This window comes from Mastacembelus armatus, chromosome 15, assembly GCF_900324485.2.
Source record: "Mastacembelus armatus chromosome 15, fMasArm1.2, whole genome shotgun sequence".
In the NCBI taxonomy this organism is placed as follows: Eukaryota; Metazoa; Chordata; class Actinopteri; order Synbranchiformes; family Mastacembelidae; genus Mastacembelus; species Mastacembelus armatus.
Genome location: NC_046647.1, coordinates 16,260,244 through 16,282,532, shown reverse-complemented (window position 1 = coordinate 16,282,532; position 22,289 = coordinate 16,260,244). Strand labels below are relative to the sequence as shown.

Genomic DNA, 22,289 nt, shown 5'->3' with positions numbered 1-22,289 from the left:
ATATACTTTTATGTATATATACTATACTATATTATACTATGCTATTTGCATTAAACATACAGTATGTAGATTTCAAGCAGGTTTGTGGTTTTGATGAATTTGATGAAATACTATGATCATCCATCCATACGTTATCTATACCCACTTAGTCCTATTTAGGGAATAAGAGGGATTTGCTGGAGCCTATCCCAGCTCTTTTAGACTGTTGTGAAAAACTAACTGAAAAACCCATTTGAGTAACAAAAGAAAGTTGAAAAGATGAGGATGAAAATCTCTTTAACACTGCAGGTCTCAACTGTTTTGTTGCTTTTGTTAGTTTTCATAGAAGTACTGTCATGAGTCCCCCTTTGGGACTTCCTGCCTGGGGACCTTTATTTTGTAAACACTCCCTTTTCCCCCTTGCTCTGGTCCCTGGCAGCTTTACTTTAGTTATTTGTGTTCATTAGTTTCACCTGTTGTCTATTGTGTTATCCCTTTCACCTGTGTTTAATCACCTTTTGTGTTCTCCCTATTTATACCTCCCTCTTTCCTTTGTTCCCAGCCGAAGCATTAGTTATAGTTAAAGAGTGTAATTTGCCTGGAAAGGTGTAACTTTTATGATGACCGTCCCATCCGGTCTAATCTTTGTTATTTACCGTTTCACCCGGTTCCCTTATGTTTCTATCTGAGATCCCTGGAGATCCCAGGGAGAGTAAATCTTTGTTGTCCTGCATTTGGGTCCAGCCTTCTCTCCCGCACCTCCACACACACCAGCTCATGACAAGTACTCTATACACTGTTTTTTCTTTTAGCCACATTCTGTTAAATTATTTAATAATTGATCCTGTAAATACATAATATTATTTACATAATAATAATAGAGAATTTCCCAGAAGTTTTTGATATATTTTTAAATACGCATGTGAGTTCCTAAATATCCTGAAACAAATTAAGATTTCTCATTAATGTGAGATTTAAACCTACCAAAAAAAAAAAAAAAAAATGTTGTTATTGGTCTTGTTGAGTACACTGAACACAAATAGCAGACATTTCTTTAAAATGTTTTGCAACTATGCAAAGGAAGATAAATGGTGTAACAGTTCAAAAATGACAAAATGAAGAAATCTACTGGACAATCAGTTGACAACAGCAGACAACAAATTGCTACGGTGCTATATAGTACATCCTCATTTTGATAGAAACAAGACGAATTAATTAGATGGCTCAATCAAAAGGCAACATTTTCTGACATTAACAAATTTATTTTAAACAACTGAAATAACCGACAGGTGCTGCAACAAGAACAAATACAGCATTTTCACATTATACACATTAACAGTATATTTTCTTCCTATCAACATACTGTATATGTCATATAATAGTCATAGATTTACATGCTAGACTCTAGATTCCTTTACAATTTTTGAAATAAAGATAAATACGATTATATAATTACTTCCATTCATCTGCTTAAAGCCATAAAGAATAGAAAACATATAGATGGACAGTTTTAATATGACCTCTGTCCTGTTATTCAAATGAGGATGAAAAGAACAACGATGAACAAACATGAGTGGTGAGTGAGCAGATAAGACAAGATAAAAAACAAAATAAAAACTGCCAGACTGATTTTCAAATAATATACAGTTGCATCTGTTACACACCTTCTTAATTGAAGCATAACAAACGAAACACATTTACATTTACATAATTATATGTAATTCATATGATTACATGTGACCACTGTACATGATAAGTATTGCATATTGAATTAGCTCATGATTATCTTACCAGATTGGTGGTTAGGTAAATCCCTCTTGATTTAGTTATTATAGTGCTCTCTGATCTATAACTGCTCTTGCCTCATGTTAAACTCATGCTCTGGCACAATCTGTTTTGTATAGACAAATTTCTTGACAGTGTGACAGTGCGCCTGCATGCACAATACCACTACCCTGAATCTGAAGTAGCTAAATAGAATTCAACCATGATTAATTTTACTGTGAAAATGTCCAATTGAATAAATGTATGTACACACAATAGGAATGTGGCTCTACTAGTGGCAAGGTGCTACTTATAAGTTATCACAATAATATTTTATTATTTTTACCCTACACTGCAATAAACCAGGAAATTTTACACAGTGTTCCCACGGCGATGGAAAACCATTAGCTGAGATTTTACTGTACAGTAATATAATGTTTCTAGTTTAATATATCTGACTAATGTGAGGGTTAGGCCTCATAAATAATACAATTCAACAAACTAAGGTATTAACCTCGGACCTGGCAAAGAAACAGGCCGGTTACTTAGTCTCTAAATTCCACATCTCCCATACAAACTGCTGGATTGATTGATTTATCTAAAGTGATGTAAGATACAGCTACAAAAGAGCACATCAGAATGACTTCTTAGTTGCAGTCACCTTTTCAGGTTTAATGTCTTCTTATCCCATTCTGCTCCAGCTCCCAATCTGATTAGTCTTTTGCATTATTTTTTAGTGTGCGGTGTGCTGTAGATCACACTTTCATCTGTTGGTTCATTCTAATGTGTATGACCAAGCACAGAAAATACATACTGAAAATTCATGGAATATTTATATCAATAATACTAATCTATTTTCATTGTTAAAAGATAGCTGGTGTATTAATAGTGCCTCTGTAATTTTAAAATGAATCACATACCATTTGTTGCATGTTGTCCTTAATGACAATGGTACTGTATGTCAAACACTCATTGGGTGTATGGTCCCGCTGGAAGAGATACACAGTCATAAAAATGTGGCGCATGTGTTTTCAGACACTTCTATTTGTATTGTGTTAAACAAAATTTGATTTTCTCATCTCATCACCTGGGCTGCAGCACATTGATCATAAACAATGGTAGAGTACAGCTCATCACAACCAGTCCCCTGTGATGCAGACATTTCGAATGTGATGTTAATTATTATTGTTTTGTTGTTTTTGTTTTGCAGGTTAAAACTGAAATATAGTCAGTCATTTATTGTCAACAACTATTGCTCAATATATAGTTGCACTTCATTGGTCTAGTTAAAGTATGATCAGTTTAAATTTGTATTTGCTATAAAATATATTTTTTTAGTGAAGAGTAATAAAGATCACATATCATTATTACCAAACCAATAACTATTGTGTCTTACCGCAGGGGTGTCAGACTCCTCAGAGTTCATGGTATCTAAAACACAAATATTTTTGAAAAGATATTTTAAGATAAATACAATTTTTTATCTCTGAATATGTTTGAGGTGAAATTTCTGAAGGATTTACTACATCTTCTCATCCTCCATCCAAAGAAGGCAGCAATGATCACTAGTAGCACTATGGCCAGAATGGTGATCAGAACAGGGTAGAACTGGGTAGAACTATAAAATAAATATGGATAAGGTACATATTATATTACATAAGCTCATAATGTTATCTGAAATTAGCATCTGTATTAAAATGCTCTTTTGTTATATGTTTAAAATGCAAAATTAAAAATTGATAACGGTAATCCTATTTCTTCTATGACTTACATAGGGTCCTACTGAGAGAAAAATGGCATGCTTTAATATAAGTAAGCAAATAAGCTCCAGATTGAATGAAAAGAATAATCTTGCATGCTCAGATGGTTTCCTTGGGTTTTAAAGAGTATAGATTTGAATATTTATTTAGGGCATGTTAGTTGTACAAGGAAAGAAAAAGTACAGACCTCTTGCAATTCTCTTCTCCAGGCCTCATTTCAGAGGAGTTTGTTGGGTGACATGCATATGGCTCAGTGCCTGTGGGCAAGAAGGGATGCTTGTGAATGGCTGAAAGTGTTTGTTGATGTGAGAACTCATATTGTTGTTTATATCATGGTATTTATACTATTTATTGTGGAGTATTTTATTGCAACTACCAGATTTCAGGTTAGTTTAGGTGGTTAGTATCTTACCTGCTGTATTGTTGCTTGTTGTAATTCGAGTTGATGTTAATTCTTTAACAGTTATATGCACTGGCATCTGTAAGTCATCCTGGGCACACAAATACCAGCCGCTGTGCTCTGGCTTTATTGCAGACATAGTTACATTGAGAACAGGGTTGTGTGTATTGATGGTCTCTGGTGTTATTTCCATTGACCCACTTTCATCTGCCACACAGGTACTTCCTAGTCTGCACCACTTTGGTGCTGTTGGATATTTATAGTGGCAGCCAACAGTCACACTTCCACCTTCAAACACTGTAATTTCTTGTTGGTCCACATACAGACTTGGCAGACCTAAAAAACAAGCAGTGAAAATCAGATATCTGATTTTTCTGTCAGAACGAAAAAGATCTCATATGTGTTAAAAACACTTACCTGTGGTAACTGACAGCTCAAAATGTTGACTAACATCCTTAGCATATTTAATCTCCATAGCACACCAGTAATGTTTGTCCTTATCCGTCAGATCATTGATAGACACAGCAAAGATGTTTTGGTTTCTGTTGTCATAGACTGAAAATCTTCCTGACCTCCTTGTTGGTTCATCTGTTCTAACTACAGTTTTGCAGGTATTAAAATAATATCCCTTGCACAAGTATTTCACATTGTTTCTGTAGCTCTCGTTATACAGACATGGGATAGTGATGGAGCCTGAAGCCGTGACTGACAATTTGCTCACTGTAATCTCACAGTGAATTCCTGGCAAAACAACAAACATTTATTTTATATAGGTGCCTTAGAATGCATTGTGTATATCAGTTACAGATTACTCATATTACTACTTAATAAGGAACAGTAATATAGCAGTACCAATAATACTATTAATTATAAACCTGGCTGTCATTTATGCAGTGTTTTTTTGAAGGCTTGGCCTACTTACCCATGAATCCAGCCAGTATTAGGTGCAAAATATATGGAAAAGCCATAGTTGCATCAATGTTGAGAGTGAATGAGCACTTTCGGTAACATACTGGGTAATTCTGAGTTGCTTCCTTATTTTAACAGCCACGCTATAGTGTTAAGGCTGTGCCAATGGATTAGTATATGAAAAATAACATTTTAAATGAAACAAAAATTTAAAAACAAACTGAGACACAAAATTGAAAAAATTATTTCTGAAACTGGAGACATTATTTCTTTTTATAAAATATTTCATACACATGCTCTAGGCTATAATGTAGTTACATTGTTAGCCTATGTTTCTTCAACTTTAGCTTTTCATTTACAAATTTGCTCTTCAAAACTACAAAACTATTGTCCCTCATTTACTTCCATAGACAACGCTCGTTTGCTCCTGTTTTAATATCTTTGTCAGCGCTTTTGTCTTTACATTGTTTAATTTGCAGGGCCGTCAACAGTACACTCCACATACAGCAGCTGAGTTTATTGACTTTCTCTATGGGCTAGTTGCATATTAATTAAATATCAACAAGTGTTTACCAATGCTTTTGTAAAAGAGCTGACACCAAACAAATAAACTATAAACCCGAAAGTTCAACAATTATTAGGCCAGAACCCAGTGGTGGAAAGTAATTATGTACATTTACTCAAGTACTATGTATAGTTTTGAGGTACCTGTACTTGAGAATTCCTTTTTTACTATTTTCATACTTTCACTTCACTTTAGAGAAAAACATTATGCTTTTACTCCACTACATTTATTTTAAAACTTTAGTTATTGTTACTTTTTGGAATCAGATATATAAAACAAAATCAAAAACAGTATAATCATAAAACTTTTATTGATCCTCAGTGTGATCTACCCAAGCTACCCAGCAGTATGTGCAGTACTATAATAACTATAATACATACATTAATATGTATAATACATTATTATGAAATGTGTCATTGAGTACTTTTACTTTAGGTACTTCCAAGTATATTTGGCTGTTATTCCTGTTGTAATTTTAGATTTTGAATGGAGACTTTTACTTGTAACATAATATCACTACACTGTGGTATTCATACTTTTACTTTAAGGATATTTATAGTAAAGAATCTCTGTACTCTGCCATGAACATTTTAAACAACTTGTGGATCAGGTCTAACGTGATGAGCTGGACAAATGCTGTTCTATTGTATTTAGGCAGATATGCTAACATTTGAAGCTTGCTAGAACAGTAACTCACTTTTTAACCCCCTTTCTTAACCTTTGCTTTTTGTTTCGCTAAAAATCTTCTACATGGTCGAAATTACTCAGGCGACCTCACCATCATGGCCGCCATGCAAGTCTACCTCTACGTCGTCTTTGTCGACGGCTGATGACGTGTTTGTGTAACTTCAGATGACTGCGCGAAATACAAAGCAACAGGAAGAGAAGTATTTGACAGTCCAGAGCTGTGGATTAACAGCACCAAGAGCCAGTTGATGTATATATATATATATATATTAAATATATATATATTTCTTCAGTGATGGAGCACGGAAAGGAAAGAGTGGTGGCGCTGGTCGACATGGATTGCTTTTACGTGCAGGTGGAACAGAGGCTGAACCCGGCTCTAAGGAGCACTCCCTGTGTGGTGGCGCAGTACAAGACGTGGAAAGGAGGCGGGTGAGTTTAACACAGTTTTCGACAAATGCAGTGGTAGTTTGAGAGATAAACCTGAAGTTAAAGTCAACTTCCTGGCTTTCCCACACCCACAATATTCAGTTGTTCCAATGTTTTCCTCAGAGGGAGAGCGCGCAGTTTCACGTGACTTAGTTATGGTTCTTAACTCTAGAGGGGATCATATTAACCCCCTTTCTTAAAAATGACCTGAATCTTATTGTAATCCCCTCTCAGGATCATCGCGGTAAGCTATGAGGCCAGAGCCCATGGGGTCACCAGGAACATGATGGTGGATGATGCAAAGAAACTATGCCCAGACCTCCAGGTGGCTCGGGTGCGTGAGTCTCATGGCAAGGCAGACCTGACACAGTAAGTGCTACAATCCCGAATTTCCTCTTAGCCATACCTGTTGTTTTAATGCTTTCACCACTAAGGTAAATAAGCTGCTCACTGTGTTAATAGTTACAGGGATGCCAGTGTGGAGGTGATCGAGGTGATGTCTCGCTTTGCTGTGATTGAGAGAGCCAGCATTGATGAGGCCTACATGGATCTGACTGCTACAGTCCAGCAGCGACTGAAAAACATGACCGACCAACAAATCTCACCTCAGCTGTTGAGCACGACATACATCCAAGGGTACCCACAAATCTCACCTGACCAGGAAGTGTCTGCAGAGAATGATGTCTTGGATAAAGGTAAACTATAAACCAAACTCTGACTAACCGAACTAATTGTTTCGGTGCTGGACACAGGAAGTTCATGGCATTCAACAAAAACTCTAGTAGGATGTATTCCCTTAACACTGCCATGTTTGACCCCAGAGGTGCAGAGGTCCAGAGGTCTCCAACAGTGGCTGGCATCCTTACCTGGACCTCTGTCTGGGGGTGAGAGCTCAGCAGAAGTGCAGCTAACTGTGGGGGCACTCATTGTTGAGGAAATGAGAGCAGCTGTCGAGAAAGTCACAGGTTTCCGCTGTTCAGCGGGGATATCCCACAATAAGGTAGGATAAATCCCTATAAATATAACACTTGTGCAAAACATTCAAATAATTTTCTGTCCCACATTCACAGCTTTTTGTCTACTTTTTCCAGGTATTGGCTAAACTAGCCTGTGGTCTGAACAAACCTAACCGACAAACTATTCTGCCTTTGGGCTCTGTAGCAGAACTTTTCAGCTCTCTACCCATCAGCAAGATGTGAGTTCAATATATTACTCTGTTATTCATCACAAATTGGACTTTCTGACCAGCAGTGAAAAAACAAATGTTGACTAATAATATAATGCACTGCTCTATTGTTTATTTCATACATGCAGCCGTAACCTCGGGGGTAAGCTGGGTAACTCCATTTCAGAAACTCTGGGAATCAAGAACATGGGAGATCTGACTCGCTTCTCTCAGGTACAACTGGAACAGCACTTTGGAGAAAAAACAGGGTAAGGCAAGCCAGCTATTAAATTTATATGTGCTAACCCACAGTACAACACACACATACACAAAAGCTCAGGCCAAAGGTTTTCTTAAATATATATACATAAAAGTTATAAACCAAATTTGAAAACTAAGCATTTTGTCATTAATTGTTAAGTGCCTACATTTACCATTGAATCTCTCTACTTTGCAGCCAGTGGCTGTATGACTTGTGTCGGGGGATTGAGTTTGAAGCAGTGAAACCCAGACAGCTTCCCAAGTCCATCGGCTGCAGTAAAAACTTCCCTGGGAAGACGACGTTGGCCACAAAAGAGCAGGTTGAGGCCATCTGTCCCCTGTGTTACACTAGGGTTATTATTTAGTGTGTTTTTTTATTTTCAGTTTCTATCATATTAACACAAATGTGATAAATTTTTTATTAATAACTGCTGTGTAGGTACAGTATTGGCTTCATCAACTGGCTCTTGAGTTGGAGGAGAGGCTAACCAAGGACAGAGAAGTGGTGAGAAAAAAAAATGCCATGGTTGTGTAATTTTTTCTTTTCCCTTATTGAAGTAGTATTTGAAGTAGATTTCCTCTAATGGGTTTCACATTGATGTTGTATGTGGTAAATGTAATTCATTTTTTACCATCTTACAGAATGGTCGAGTAGCTAAGTCGTTGACAGTTGGTGTACGTCAGCTAGGGGATAAGAGGCCAAGCAGCTTCTCTCGATGTTGTGCTTTAGTGTGCTATGATGCAACCAAAATCTCCAGTGACAGCTTTGCCATTATCAAGAGTCTCAATACAGCAGGAAACCACCAGGCAGCATGGTAATTTGTTAGTAATAGCTAATAGGTTAAATATTTAAAGTCATTGGCTGAAGTAATTCAGTGTGATGTATTACCTTCTTTTTTTTGCATCGTATTCTCAGGACTCCACCCCTTACCCTGCTCCACCTCTCAGTTAGCAAATTCAGTGACGCTCCATCAGCAGGAAAGATAGCTGGTTTCCGTTCCAGTGATGTCACTTCCACTCAGAGCCTGTTTTCCACCACTCCATCCTCCACCCAGCCACCTGCTGAACTGAAACCTAGGTCAACATTAAAACAACCTGGCACTATTCAGTCCTTCTTTCAAAAAGCAGCTGAGAAACAAAAACAAAAGGCAATGAAAGAAAAGGAGGAGGAGGATGAAGATCCAGGCACCAACATATCTCTCCCATCTTCATCCGCTCACAAAACCAATCCAACTGAATGTCAGTTGGAAACAGGCACCCATTGCCCTGATACATCCAAAAATGCTTCATCCATTGCTCATTCTGGCGTTTCCTCTTTCTTCCGTAAGAAGAATCTTGAAAGAAGCTTACAGGCCTCAGCCTCAACACTGACCAATCCTGAAACAGGACATATGCCTGTTATTAAAGAAGACTCTGAAGACGCTGTTGTGTCAGACCTGCAGGCAAAGTCTACATCCCACCAGCCTCCTTTGGAAGAGATAAGTGATTGCCAGGACATTGATCCAGAGGTAGATCAACATCATCCCAGTGTGGACAGAGAAGACCTATTAAACTGTGAACGCTGTGGCCAGCAGGTGTCGGTCTGGGAAATGCCTGAACACAATGACTATCACTATGCCCTCGACCTGCAGAATTCACTCTCTTCAGCCTCAGGTTCAGTAGCTGCTTCCACCTCTTCTTCAAATCCTTCCTCTTCCTCCTCTGCATCTACTGTCAGAGTAGGAGCAGCAGGCACAACCCAGTCCCGGGGCAAGACAAAGAACAGACACCAGTCAGGACCCCAACCGAAAAAGCATCGCTCTCAAGGTGGAAGCACGGGCACCCTGGATTCTTTTTTCAAGAGAAACTGAAGATGTTCTGCACAACCATGTTTTTAAACAAACAAAGAAATATATATATAATGTGATTTGCTCAACAATAGAAACCCTCATAACAGGCTACATCAGGACTCATTTTATATGATCAATGGGATTGATATTATTATCAAAATGTAAAAAATTTAAGAAAGTGTATTTCTGTACATTCATTTTTTTAATTGAACCAAATTAAAGACTTTTTACACATTGTAAAGGGTGTACACTACATTGTAATGTTTTGATCTGCCAGCAGATGCCACTGTTATAGATAGAACAGAGAAACAGAAACTGGAGCTACAGAAGGTATGTTCCCTAAAGGTGAGACATAAAACCAGTTAATGTTATTTAGGCCATTCCTTTTTCAAATGACCATGACAGTGTTAACTAAATAATTTTAAGGCCCCAGTTTGAAAGAATGTTTCTGAACATTACATTTGATACTACAACAAATAACACATGTTGATTTTTATGTCATTTTCATTTGTTATATTCTTTAACTGCTTTTTAATGCTTTCTTACATTGGGAACTAGACTTATTTATTGTAAGCCAGCCGTATAAAAAGGGAAACATGTCCAATCAACCAACTTCAATAATCAGAAGACTACTGTAGATAGGATATTTGCATAATAGTAAATTCAATCTGTCATCATAATGTTATATTGTCCCTGCCACTGTGTTAGCAATAAGGTTAGCATTCCCAAAGCAAAGCATTAATGGAAAGTCTCATTAACTAGGCTATTGGATTTAACACAATTATCAACATTAGAGCAATTACTCTATTAAGAGCCTTGTCATGCCGGTTTGTTTACATTTTTTGACAATAGTGCTCTCATTGTTGTGAAATGCATGAATGGTGACAGCTGAATGAGTCAACTGGTCTTTCATTGTTTTGCATCAGCTGGAGAGTCAATAAAAAGCAGTACCATGACAATAATTCCTTTTAAAAATACCTTTGTGTAGTGAGTCATGGCTTCCATGTGTGAGCCAGTAGGCAAACACTAGACATGTGATGACATGTTTGAAAGCACTGTGCAATTTTCTGTTTTACTTAACAGCCAACAAAACCAAACACCTGCTAAAGAGACAATAAAAGATTTATTCATGTACATCATGATACACATTCAATCTGTACATAAATATTGCCTTTCACCCAAATATTGAAAATATTTCATTTTCAATTAAGAAGGAAAATATGTCTTAAACATGATTTCAAAAAAGTGAATGTGTCATTAAGAAGTGAAAAATATGTTTGAATAAATTGTAAAATTTGGAACTACTAGAAATCTATAAAACACATCCGAACACTTTAAAACAAACCTGAACACCTGATATAACTCTTCATAAAGGCTATAAAATGTTTTGGTTGACATGCATTCTACGTTTTCCTTTCTTCGAGTGCACACAAACTGTGTATGACACCAACTTAGGTGCAACAAAACAGGGCACACATTTCAGCTGTTCCCTCTATTACTGATGTCAGTGGAACAGCAATCTATGTATAAATCACATCAAACATGCAACAACAAGACAGATGATAAGGCCATCAACAGCCTTGACAAGAGTAGCAATTAACATTCATCTTCAAAGTCATCTTTTAGATATCAAAAACAGTTTCTGGTAGTAGCACCACCTTAAGTTAGAAAACTCTGGGGTATAATGGAAGGTTATTCAAATGGTGGTTCTATTAGGCACTGTGTTAAATCCCTTCAAAATAAGTGACATCAGTAACCTATGTGAAAAGACGATGATCAAGTAACACAAGCAAAACTGCTTTTAAACAAACCTGCATCAGTAGGCAGCTTCACATACTATATAATGCATAACCACACACATCTCTTTGGGAGAAACATCTGCTCCTTTTCCCCTGAAATTCCCCCTTCCCACCAAGTCAGTAACAGAAACCTCCATTGGAGTAGTTCTGTGAGAGTGGAATGGTGTCTAATACAATATCTACTCTGACCTGAGTAACTAAAGCACTTAAAAGACAGGCAGCAAGATCACATCCATCTCACTGCACTATCATGAGGCATTATTTGTGAATAATCAAACAATTCACCAACAAATGTGACTATAATAAGGTGCCAATGTGAATTATCTTGGCAGACTGACATACAAACTGGGTTATGTTCTAACCTCGCATACCCCTCTCTTACCTTCATAAAGTGCACTTGTCAGCAATATAGCTTGACACGAGACGGTTTAGCTTATATACAACTGACAAGCTATATCTGAGAACCCCAAATCCAACTCATTGCTTTTACTACTGTCTCACATATATTATTAGCAGTGCTGAAGTGATAGTGAGCTCAGAGGTTTGTCTTTATCACTGAGGCACTATAGTGGCAACACAGAGAAGCTGCTGTCAGGTTAGTGACATTGGCGATACAGGTCACCTTATTGTGCAAGCATCTCATACTTGAAACTGTTAAGATTGTAAATGATTATCTGCCAAATGTACATCAACACTGGCATTTGTGTTTCAGTGCATCTTTTTCTAAGTGTGTGTTAGGAGTGCTTTCAGGTGTAAACTGTAAGTGGCACATCAACATAGGTGTTAGAAAGCAATTTCCTAGTTGCCACTTATTGATCTATGCATTGCAACTGGTTTTTCCACACTTTAGTAGATAGTGCTGTGAATGTGTTGCAGAGGCAGCGGACTGGCTTCTTCATATCAGTGCCATGAAAAGCAACAATATTCAAACCTCAGTCTCAGAAGCTGACTAAAATATCAGGAGTTATTTAAAAGACAGAGAAGGGCAAATAGTGAAAGATGGTGATAACAAAGCTTTGGAAAAGGCTGATTAAACAACAAAAGGGTGCAAGACAGATTTACTGTGCAGGGAACAGGACATACTGGCCTTTGGAGAAAACAGGAGATTGTTTATAAAGCACCGTTTTTGGGTTGGGATGCTATTTTCTGTTGTGGCTCTTCAAAAAAACTTTATGCTTACTCATCTTCGCTTTGGGATGGTTGATACTGGGCAATGGGTCGCAGCTTTGTGACATGGCCAATGCCTTTGGTCACACCCTCTCTGAAGAGCACCTTAGCACCCTCCTTCAGGTATTCTGGGTGCTTGATGAACTTAAAGAGAACCACTGCTTTTTCCCCTGTCCTTAGCTCTTCCTATGGTACAGTGGTGTATCATAAAAACAGGAAGGAAAGAGAGACAGCATTAAGAAAAAAAAAAACAATGTAGGAATAGTCTAACATAATCTTGCTGAGGTAACGTATTGGGATATAAAAAGCCCTGGCTTCAAAAGATGATAACTTTTACATAGGAAGTTTTTAGCTCAATGGATGAACTAACCTTGCCATACACAGCTTCCACAGTAGCAGTCTGTCTCACATTGCCAATGTGCACAGTAACCTGGAAACCCTTGTGGAAGGTTTTGGCATGGAAGAGAAGCACAATCTCAGCCTCAAACATCCAGCAGATGGTAGGATCCATCTCTGGACTGACCATTACCATGCCCTGCAAGTGCAAAAACATCAATATTGTACACATGTATATTAGCACTCTGTGAAACCTCATTAAATGTAATTTTGGTTATAACATCTACTTATATATTTGTTTTTTTTGTCTAATTGATTATAGATACATGTGCAAAATACCCAAATCCTCTATTATTTTCATCAGCAAATACCAAATCACTCACATACTGTATTTCCATGAAAACACAAAGACAACACCTATGCTCTAAATATCATCTGACCTTGCGTAATAGTGATCGGTCAAAGTTTCCCAGGGCGAGCGTGGCAGCCTGGCCTGCCCTGAGTACCCTACATGCTGAGCGATTCCTCTGAATGCTCCCGATGGTCAGCTTGTGGAACTGGCCTGAATCTGTGGGCCCTACTACAAGATGATCTCCCTCACGACAAATACCACTGCACAGTCAAAGAGAATAATGGGTCAGAAAGAGTCCATGCAAAGTAAAACATAAATAGGAGTTGAACGGAAGAACATGAAGTAGGCATTTTAATACTGACCTATACAGAGTACCTCCCACCACAGTCCCCACCTCTGGCACTGTGTAGATCTCATCCACCTGTATAGACACACGTTACTGTCATTTACCTCATCTACTGTGTCTATATGCTTATATGCTATGTGAATAAACAATCTTGCACTTGCCTGAAATTCTGTTAGCTGTTGCATAAGCTCCTCTTGCTCCTTGCTGTTGCTGAGAGGAGGGATGATGTTGAAAAAAACTTTGAGCAAGTCCAGACTCTCTCCAGACACACTGGACAAGGTAAATATGGGAGTGATGCTGCCAGGGACAATACACAGAAATCACAAGTGTTCTAAATCCTAGAGGAAGCACAAACTGCAAAACACTATATGGAAACCAGGTACTCATTTAATAATGTGCATGCGTTTCATACTTGGGTGACTGGGCGAACTGTTGTGCTGCTGTGACAGCATCGTCCGTACTGCCTACCACCATCGGCACTTTGTTGCAGCCTGGCTGTTTTAAGACACGCTCCAATTGCCGCACTGTGCGCTCCACGGTGGCCCGCGTACACAAATCCACTTTACTGATGACGATGAAGATGGGCACCTTCAGGGCCATGGCAAGACCAAGATGTTCCCGTGTTGTACCAGCTGAAACAAAGTGAGAAAGAGAGGAAGTCATGCTAAGGGTGTCCACTTCACCATATCAGTTCCCTCTTGCACAGCTTCACGTCACCACAAAAGCTTTTACATGTGAGCACAGACAGGAAATGTGAACTTGATGCATTCTATCTGATGCTTTTACCGATAGCAATTTGCATTGTAAATGAGCAGGAAGGGAACATTGATTTTACATAAACAAGCATTAACAAAATACTGATAAACATATTATTGCCTCCAGTGGAATCATAGAAATAACATTAATCCAGAGGCTGTTCAGACTGTCCAATAAGACCCTTTCTAATCCAAGTCATTCCTCCTAGAGGGAGCAGTGTCCTACAGGACTGCCCAGGGGATTCTTTGTAAAAAAAGCTATCACAAGACAGAAAGTAATATTAATATATATATATTAATATTACTTTCTGTATATAGTGTGTTATATTTCGTTTTAGATATAGGTCTCAATTTAGCCTATAGCCAGACTGGAAATACCTTGACCTCTTGTCGCTGAGAAGGGGATTGTTTTTCCAGTTGTGTGCCATTTTCAGTGCACCCAATGTGACAAAAAAAGTCCCTCGTCCTATATAAAAATAGTAATTACTAAGGGGGAACTGTCAAAATGTTTAATAAAGCACCACGATATAATACCAGACATTTACTGCATGATTTACCATTTTGGCTTGTCACAGATGCAGCCTAAGATGATCTTATGCCTTACACAGATCCATTACTGTGTTTCATAATTAAAACTGTAGCTCTTAGGTTGCAGACATTATGTCTCTTCCTGTGGTGCATTGCTAGGGTGGTCATCATTCTTGACCCCATTTCTAGGTCTAGCATGGCCTATTTTAGAATAGACATCTACACAATCACAGCAATATCTACAGCACAAATATAAAAAATTAAACACAGATGCATATGAATTCAAGACTATTAGATGTAGATATATATGTATCCATGTGGGGCAAGGCAAGACGTCTAGAGAAAAGTAGCAGTTGAGGATTAATTCAGTTCACTGCATCTTTTTGATTTGGCCAATAATAGTTAATAAATAATAAAATAATGCTTATTTACTAGAGGACACATCCAGGGTAAATGTACAGTACAAACACTTTTGTAATCTTTGGTCACACAACTGAAACCAGAAAAAAACTGAAAAAACTGTCCAGCTTTATAATTATTTGCAAACACAGGACTTTTGAGTCACTTTTGTTGAAACATTATGTGAAATCATACACAAATCTAATAGCCAGACAGTAACAGCAGCTCATTTTACTTTATGTAATACCTTCAGCAGAGCATGAGCTGGAGTGTTGAGTAACAAGTGTTGCCTCCAAAGCTCAGGTGCATCTACATGTCTCCTGTTCATTTGCAAAAGGAAGATTTCCTAAAAACACTGTAGAAATATTGACTTCAACAGATCACGAAAGGGAGACGTACAAAGCCTTAAACTGTGAGTTCTTGCCTGCTGTGCCTGTCAGTCCCTCCACCTGCTACTCCTGTGATAAATATACATGTCAGGATGGCCGAGCGGTCTAAGGCGCTGCGTTCAGGTCGCAGTCTCCACTGGAGGCGTGGGTTCGAATCCCACTTCTGACAATTACGCTATTTTAAATATTGTGTTCTACAACCTGTATCAAAAGGTGCTCTTGTTATATACCAAAGAAAATCAAACAGGCACAACACAAAGTGTTCAATAGCCAAGTAAAGAATTGCCAAGCCTTAGCAGCTCAGGTTTCTAAGTATGTAATTCCTTGAGCTGAATATCATACAAGCTTCCCGCACTTATTCTCACTTGCTGTTATCATAAAAGGTCTAGGGTAGTGAACATGCCAAATGCATTAATAGAGAATCAATCAATAAAACAAGCTGTTCGAATATAATGCCTAAGTAGGGTTGTTATTGGAAAATATTTAGAATAAACTAATGAAATCATTTGTAATACAAATTTTCGGTGACGCCAAATCATGGAAATTCCAATTTGCAACACAAACAATATGTACAATATTTGTTTTTACTTCAATGTAGCACATGATAGGCTTATTTGCATTTTTTCCCTTTCCTTTTAATTCCAGTAGCATAAGTAAATTCGTAGTGGTTACCTGAGACAAGATGCCTTTTTTAACCTATAGAGAACAGTGTTTACTTCAAAGTAGGAAAAATGTCTGGTTGTGTAGAGACCTAAAATGTTGATGGAAATTAGTCTAAATTGATCTGCTGGTGACTGCAAAGTCTTATGTCTTTCCTGCAAAGTCAGTAATGGTGACACACACAACAGCTTAATGACCCATTTTCAGGTGAAACGTTTATCAAATCAATGAGATCAAACACAGAGCTACTTCAGGCATGTCAGAGAACTCTCATATCAATGGATGGTAGTGGCAGGCAGGGACGAGGAGGAGAGGGCTAAAGTGGCTGTAGTAGGACGGCTGGTCAGTTACATAAGCTCAGATATGTTTGCAAAGTGCTAAGTGCTAAGCCGCAGCTGGTCAAGTCCCCTACAGTGTGTACACAAATATAGGCTTGCTGTTAGACCGGCCCTACAACTGTCAATTACCAGCCTGTGTCCCTGTGGTAGATCCAATTTCAACTTGGATTATCTTACTAGTCAGGTGTATGGCTAAAATGTACACAGAGAAACACAAGTACATTTTAGCTGACACGCGATGATCAGGTTTCTACAAAATTAGTAGAAAATAAACTTATTCTATTAATACTAACCAATGCCAGTATTTGCACTGACGACCAGCATCGCGAAATCTGGACAGTAGCTGGTGAGGCCAAAGATGGTGGTCTTCAGGTACTTGTGGTGACCCGCCAGATCAATGAATGTGATCATTTTAGAGGCACTCTCACAAATCTCCTCTGCTGTACGAGACTCACTGTAATTCACAACCTAGGAGACAAGTAATCATATTCAGAGTCTCGGGATATACATCAGCTAAAGAAAAATCAAAACACCAATATAATCGTCAGCTATTAATTTAAAAGTATAGGTCATACAAATAGCAGTTACTAACATTACTTGCAAGTGTAGTTTGATATAGGACAGACTCATTATCTTGTAAACTGGCAGTGGGTAATTCAGAGAAAAGGTAAAACCACAGATGCACAAACAAATTTCAAGTGCAGTCCCTTGTCCACAGCCATTCTCAGTAACATCAGATGCAAATGTTGCCCAAAGTTCCATTACTGGGACAATAATTTCATGTTTTTACTTAACAACCAATAACTAACCACCAACATAGTGTATAATGCATCACTAATTTTGTTTGTAGTCAAAATCCAAGAAGAATGAAATTACTTAATTTCAAAAACTGATAACATTTTAATGAAAGGTGCATACCTGTAAATGCAACAAAAGTTAGTTCACTGTACATTAATCAGATTTCATTCTTTTGTTTTTGTTATTACTTTGTATGTCTACATTTATTTTTGATGACAGTTTTGATTCTGCTTAGTTATTTTGCTTGTACCAGTGTTGATGTTCTGCCATTCTTCACAGATTATTGTTTGCAGCTGCGCTTTGCATAAAGGGGTTTTAATTTGGGACATGTATTTCCAATGTAGTTTCTCTGACCTATTCATTTTTAAATAATAGATAAGGTCATATATCTATACTTCAAGATTAAAATACTAGAATTATTGTAAGATTGTAACATGAATTATTGTACTGTATTGTATACTTTAACTACAGTAGACATAACTTAGTATCATCTTCTCTTACCTCTCCTTTACTATTGAATCCAAGGATCTCAAAGCTGATGCTTGATGTGCGTCCAGTCTGAATCTCATGGAGATGCCTGAAGAGGTTGAGCCTCGCTCTTCCCCGTCCATTGTCCAGCTCACCCTGCGTCAAAACACCCAACAGAGTGGACTTGCCTGAGTCCACATTACCCAGTACAGCTACTCGAAGGTCTAAGAACTGTAAGAACAAGAAAAAAATGAAATAGACAAAACACCCAGAAACATAAAAATGAACAGTTCCTGAACAAAACTATAAAAATGAACAAAAACACATTTGCAGTAGCCTCACAAACCTGCTGGTCATCCGGCACCTTGCGAATGAGAACTTCAGCAATCTTACGAGACACATCAGAGTCATAGTCCACCTCTCGCTCTCGGAGAACAGTGATGTCAGCTCCAATTCTGTCATTTAAAAAAAATTGCATGGTATCTGAATTACTTAAGGAAAACACATCCACATATTATTTATGGTAGACCTAAATAATGGGAATTGATATTTTAATTTTTTGGCAATTGTTTATTAACCATTAGCTCAGTTAGGCTAAAAAGAAATATGAAAAATTACTGTCTACCGAGTTGAGATAATACAGGTAAATGTGTAAATAAAAAAACTTTTTGGACTCACTTCTCTGCCAGCCTATGGAGCGTCTTCAACGATGCCCTCATATCATCTTCTGATAATCCCACCAGCATACCATTATCCTCAACACCTATTTGATAGACAGCTTCACCTCGACCCTCCTGCAGTCGCCATTTCATTTGTGTTGCCAGGTGCTCAAAACGGTACTGTGTTGGGTTTACCAGCTTCAGCTAGAGAAGAAAAAGATATCCTTAGGTATCGGTGCTGAACTCAAACCTAGATTATGAACATTAAATTTGCGTAATAAGTAGTTAAATAATTCTGATGCAAGCAACTAACACTTCAAAATGGTCACTACTTCTAACATAGTGTATACAGCATATATTGCAACATATTTATAATAATTATTAACCTACTGTATGCCTGTAGTCTCCACAGTCTTGCATACCTTACCATAAGTTGGTTATTGTCATATGTAACAACTTACTCACTTTGAAGGAAATTAAACAACTTATAAACACAATGTGCTTGTGTGACTGTTGCTTACCTTGTACTCTATATTTCCCTCTTCAGCCTAACAGGCAAAAAGGGAAACAATGTGAGAGGAAGAACATGAACAAAAGCTATCAGAGACTAGAGAGGTGAGACAACAGGCTACTGATTTGTTAAAAGAGACAAAGAAAAACAATCTGACTGAATAAGCAGTCAGTGCACTACTGTGAATGGGTAGTCACTGAGGTCTATTCAAACCAACTAGCTGCTTAGCTAGCCTTATTACACAGCTATTTGACATGTTATTAGACAATGCATGACTATGTAAAATTTAGTGTACATTTAAAACTAAGTCCTATAAATGAGGTAGAAATCTTAAGTGCAGATGATTGGGGCTGATTACATCAAGGGGATCAGAGGAGACAACTGAAACCATGAAACATGTTGAGACTTGCCCCACTGGAAAAGGTCAATACAATATTTTATTTTTCTATTCAAGAGAAAGGTGACTACAACTGCCTGTATTGATATCAAAATCCAATCTAATGTGGTTTCAGTGAAGGCGAGGACAAAACTTTTTTTCCCAGCTTCCTGACAAAATAAAAGCCACGTTGACTGTTGAGAGAGTTCAGGCTTAGTTGACTAAGGTTATAACTATATAAGTGATCCAGATAAATAATCTTTCATTACTGTGCAGTGACAAAATGACAGCAGGGTAGCTGGAAGTAGGTCGAGCTAGTAGATACCCGCCCCTGTTGGGTATTTACAAACACAGCTGTTGCTCCTGTGGTAGCTAACAGGATACTAGTGGCTTATAAATTTAACACATGCTCGTTTTACTGCTGTAAAAACACACTTAACAGCTAGTTGTGCAATAAAATGTCAAATTGCTAATGCTAGCCGAATATAATAATCTCACTCACTTACGTTACCGAATAGCTACGTGTCACTGGAAGTTCAAAGATGGCTTAGGGTATGCTAGCTACCTCTGGAGACAGGAAATTGCAGCATCTATTTTTTTTTTTTAATTAAGCTACACATCGGAAAATACACACCCAGTTATCATTAAGACTGCTTTGGTAGGACTAGGGGTTATAAACAGTCCTAGCTTGTTTACGCTAGCGGTAGCTGTGCGTGTAATTTCAGCCTTACCTCCGGAGGTAGATACGGGGTGTTATTGCTTGGTTTGAAGTTGCGAGAGAATCGACTCTTTGTTTTCTTGTGGTTCTTTGTACAAGCCTTCTTGGGGGCTACCCCGTAGCCATTCCCCGGCTTCACGTTAGATGCTACACCTTGAGACCCAGAGCCGTGTCCATTTCCTGAGCCAAATAAGTCCGATACCCGCGCATCCATCGGCTACTTGGGCTCCAAACTTCGTACTTCACCTACCGCTACCTGCTAAATATAATGCACTATTAGGAAAACACAGCTCTGCCCGGGCATGCAGCTGTTTGTATACAGGTGTAATTAACCTGCTAGTGGTAACTTATAGCCCCAAAAATATAAACAAAGCGCTGACCTCCCGCAAACTCTTCAAACCGAACAATAACAGCACCGTCCCAGAGTATCGTTTCTTCACAGGGCACACACGTCACAGCCTACATGTCAAGGATGTGCCTGATTTATACACCCGGACAGCGCAAGAGAGAGGTTCTGTTGGCTTTCAGGCTAGCACATGACTGCAACTAGAGTTAAACCCCGCTCGCTTATATACTTAGGTTAAAACAAACTTACACACGCAGACAGTTTTGCAGGGCTTTGCATCAGACAGAAAGACATAATTACATAACTACTTATAAAGCTAATTGTTAACAAAGGGTGATGCCATAGCTGTCAACTCTCCAGTTACCCCCGTATTTCTGCCGTGTTTTTATAGTTTTTGGATGAACACAGAAACATATTTCTTTTTGTTTAGTGTTTTATTCAGAAAATCTTTAAAGATAATGGTTTATCAGTGATTCGGGGACTTGTATTGTAGTCGTCATCAAAAACGCCAAAAACCACCAAACTTACCAACATTCTCCAAAAAAACTATGGTTTAACTGAATCAATTTCACTTATTAAACTACTGCTGAGATTATATATAATAGTTAAACTCATGTTTGTTTGAATTGTCTCCTATTTAGTTTTGAAATAGTGGACAGTATGTGTGCTATTATGTGTGCTTTAACTATGGATAAAATCCTTTTGTATGTAATTGCTTTGAGCCAACTGTAGAGTAAAATGGAAATAGACATTTTGTTGTCACCTTTCTTCAACTTTGAGCTGTGAATGAGCACAAATATAATGTCTTAAACAAAAGTAGCAACAAGCTGCTGGACATAGCAAAGCAGCAAATACTGTGTGACAAATCTATACTGCAGACATATAAAAAGCCCCCCCACCTCTCCTACACTACTCAGAGTAAGACTCACAGAACGAGCAACCACAAGACTTGCAGTCAGTTTGTGTTTTCTTGTGGTTGTTTTGTGTCTGTTTCATATCAACTTTTGCTCATTTTACATTGTAGTTATTTTCCACTCATTTATAAACTGAAGTTCAATGTTGCAGGCTAGATAGTAGCAAGAACAAGAATGATGCCATATATTAGGGGAGATATTAAATCATAAGGCTCAAGAATAGGCAGAAGTAAAAGGTTATGGTTAAGGTAAGGTTGGGGTCAATGTAGCAGACTTTCAGGACTGTGATCCATGGAGAAAGGAGGCCCATCAATTCAGCAAACTCTGATCAGGTGTGTTCAGCCTATCAGAAGCTGGAAGATACCAATTCATTTTGTCTTCCTTCACTCCACCCTCATCTGAGATGGTATCTTCCAGCTTCTTGTTGGTTGAACACACCTGATTCAGGTAATCAGCAGTGAATAGAGCAGAAATAGTTGGAGTACAAGCAGAACAGTGGCCTTTGAAGGTTGCCTATTGCTGCTCTGTGCTAACGCACACTGTATACAGACTATGTACTATGGTGCTCTTATAGGAATTATGCCATTCTCATAACATTATGACCCTTGGCCCACCCCGTAGTTTTTGGAAATCAGGATTTATTTATTTTAAATTTTATTTTAAGACAACCAGATGGTGGGTC

General features: G+C 38.1%; 3 protein-coding genes and 1 non-coding gene across 5 annotated transcripts; 2 read left to right on the top strand and 2 right to left on the bottom strand.

Annotated features, from left to right (window-relative positions):
• Positions 1-3,895: 3,895 nt before the first annotated feature.
• On the bottom strand, positions 3,896-4,993 carry LOC113132007 (polymeric immunoglobulin receptor-like). The gene is made up of 3 exons (XM_026309803.1): positions 4,826-4,993; positions 4,321-4,644; positions 3,896-4,239 (listed from the first exon to the last, which is right to left on the bottom strand). Exons 1-3 carry the CDS (start codon positions 4,869-4,871, stop codon positions 3,896-3,898), a joined length of 714 nt encoding a protein of 237 aa, XP_026165588.1. The 5' UTR covers positions 4,872-4,993.
• Positions 4,994-6,140: 1,147 nt separating this feature from the next.
• Positions 6,141-9,989, top strand: polh (polymerase (DNA directed), eta). Of its 2 annotated transcripts, none has more exons than XM_026308577.2 (10): positions 6,141-6,496; positions 6,728-6,862; positions 6,956-7,188; positions 7,315-7,493; positions 7,585-7,688; positions 7,808-7,927; positions 8,116-8,239; positions 8,359-8,424; positions 8,562-8,734; positions 8,836-9,989. In XM_026308577.2, the coding sequence occupies exons 1-10, from the start codon at positions 6,360-6,362 to the stop codon at positions 9,767-9,769; spliced, it is 2,205 nt and encodes a 734-aa protein (XP_026164362.1). In that variant the 5' UTR covers positions 6,141-6,359; the 3' UTR covers positions 9,770-9,989. The 2 variants fall into 2 exon arrangements, with proteins under 2 accessions (XP_026164362.1, XP_026164363.1); XM_026308578.2 differs by having other exon boundaries at positions 6,142-6,496; positions 8,562-8,741; positions 8,836-8,971.
• Positions 9,990-10,852: 863 nt separating this feature from the next.
• gtpbp2a (GTP binding protein 2a) lies at positions 10,853-20,792 on the bottom strand. The gene is made up of 12 exons (XM_026309524.1): positions 20,361-20,792; positions 19,264-19,290; positions 18,762-18,946; positions 18,430-18,538; positions 18,117-18,314; positions 17,111-17,285; positions 14,161-14,380; positions 13,910-14,045; positions 13,765-13,823; positions 13,491-13,662; positions 13,085-13,249; positions 10,853-12,900 (listed from the first exon to the last, which is right to left on the bottom strand). Exons 1-12 carry the CDS (start codon positions 20,559-20,561, stop codon positions 12,724-12,726), a joined length of 1,824 nt encoding a protein of 607 aa, XP_026165309.1. The 5' UTR covers positions 20,562-20,792; the 3' UTR covers positions 10,853-12,723.
• On the top strand, positions 15,906-15,988 carry trnal-cag (transfer RNA leucine (anticodon CAG)). The gene has a single exon. It is a non-coding gene; the product is annotated as a tRNA-Leu (tRNA).
• Positions 20,793-22,289: the final 1,497 nt, after the last annotated feature.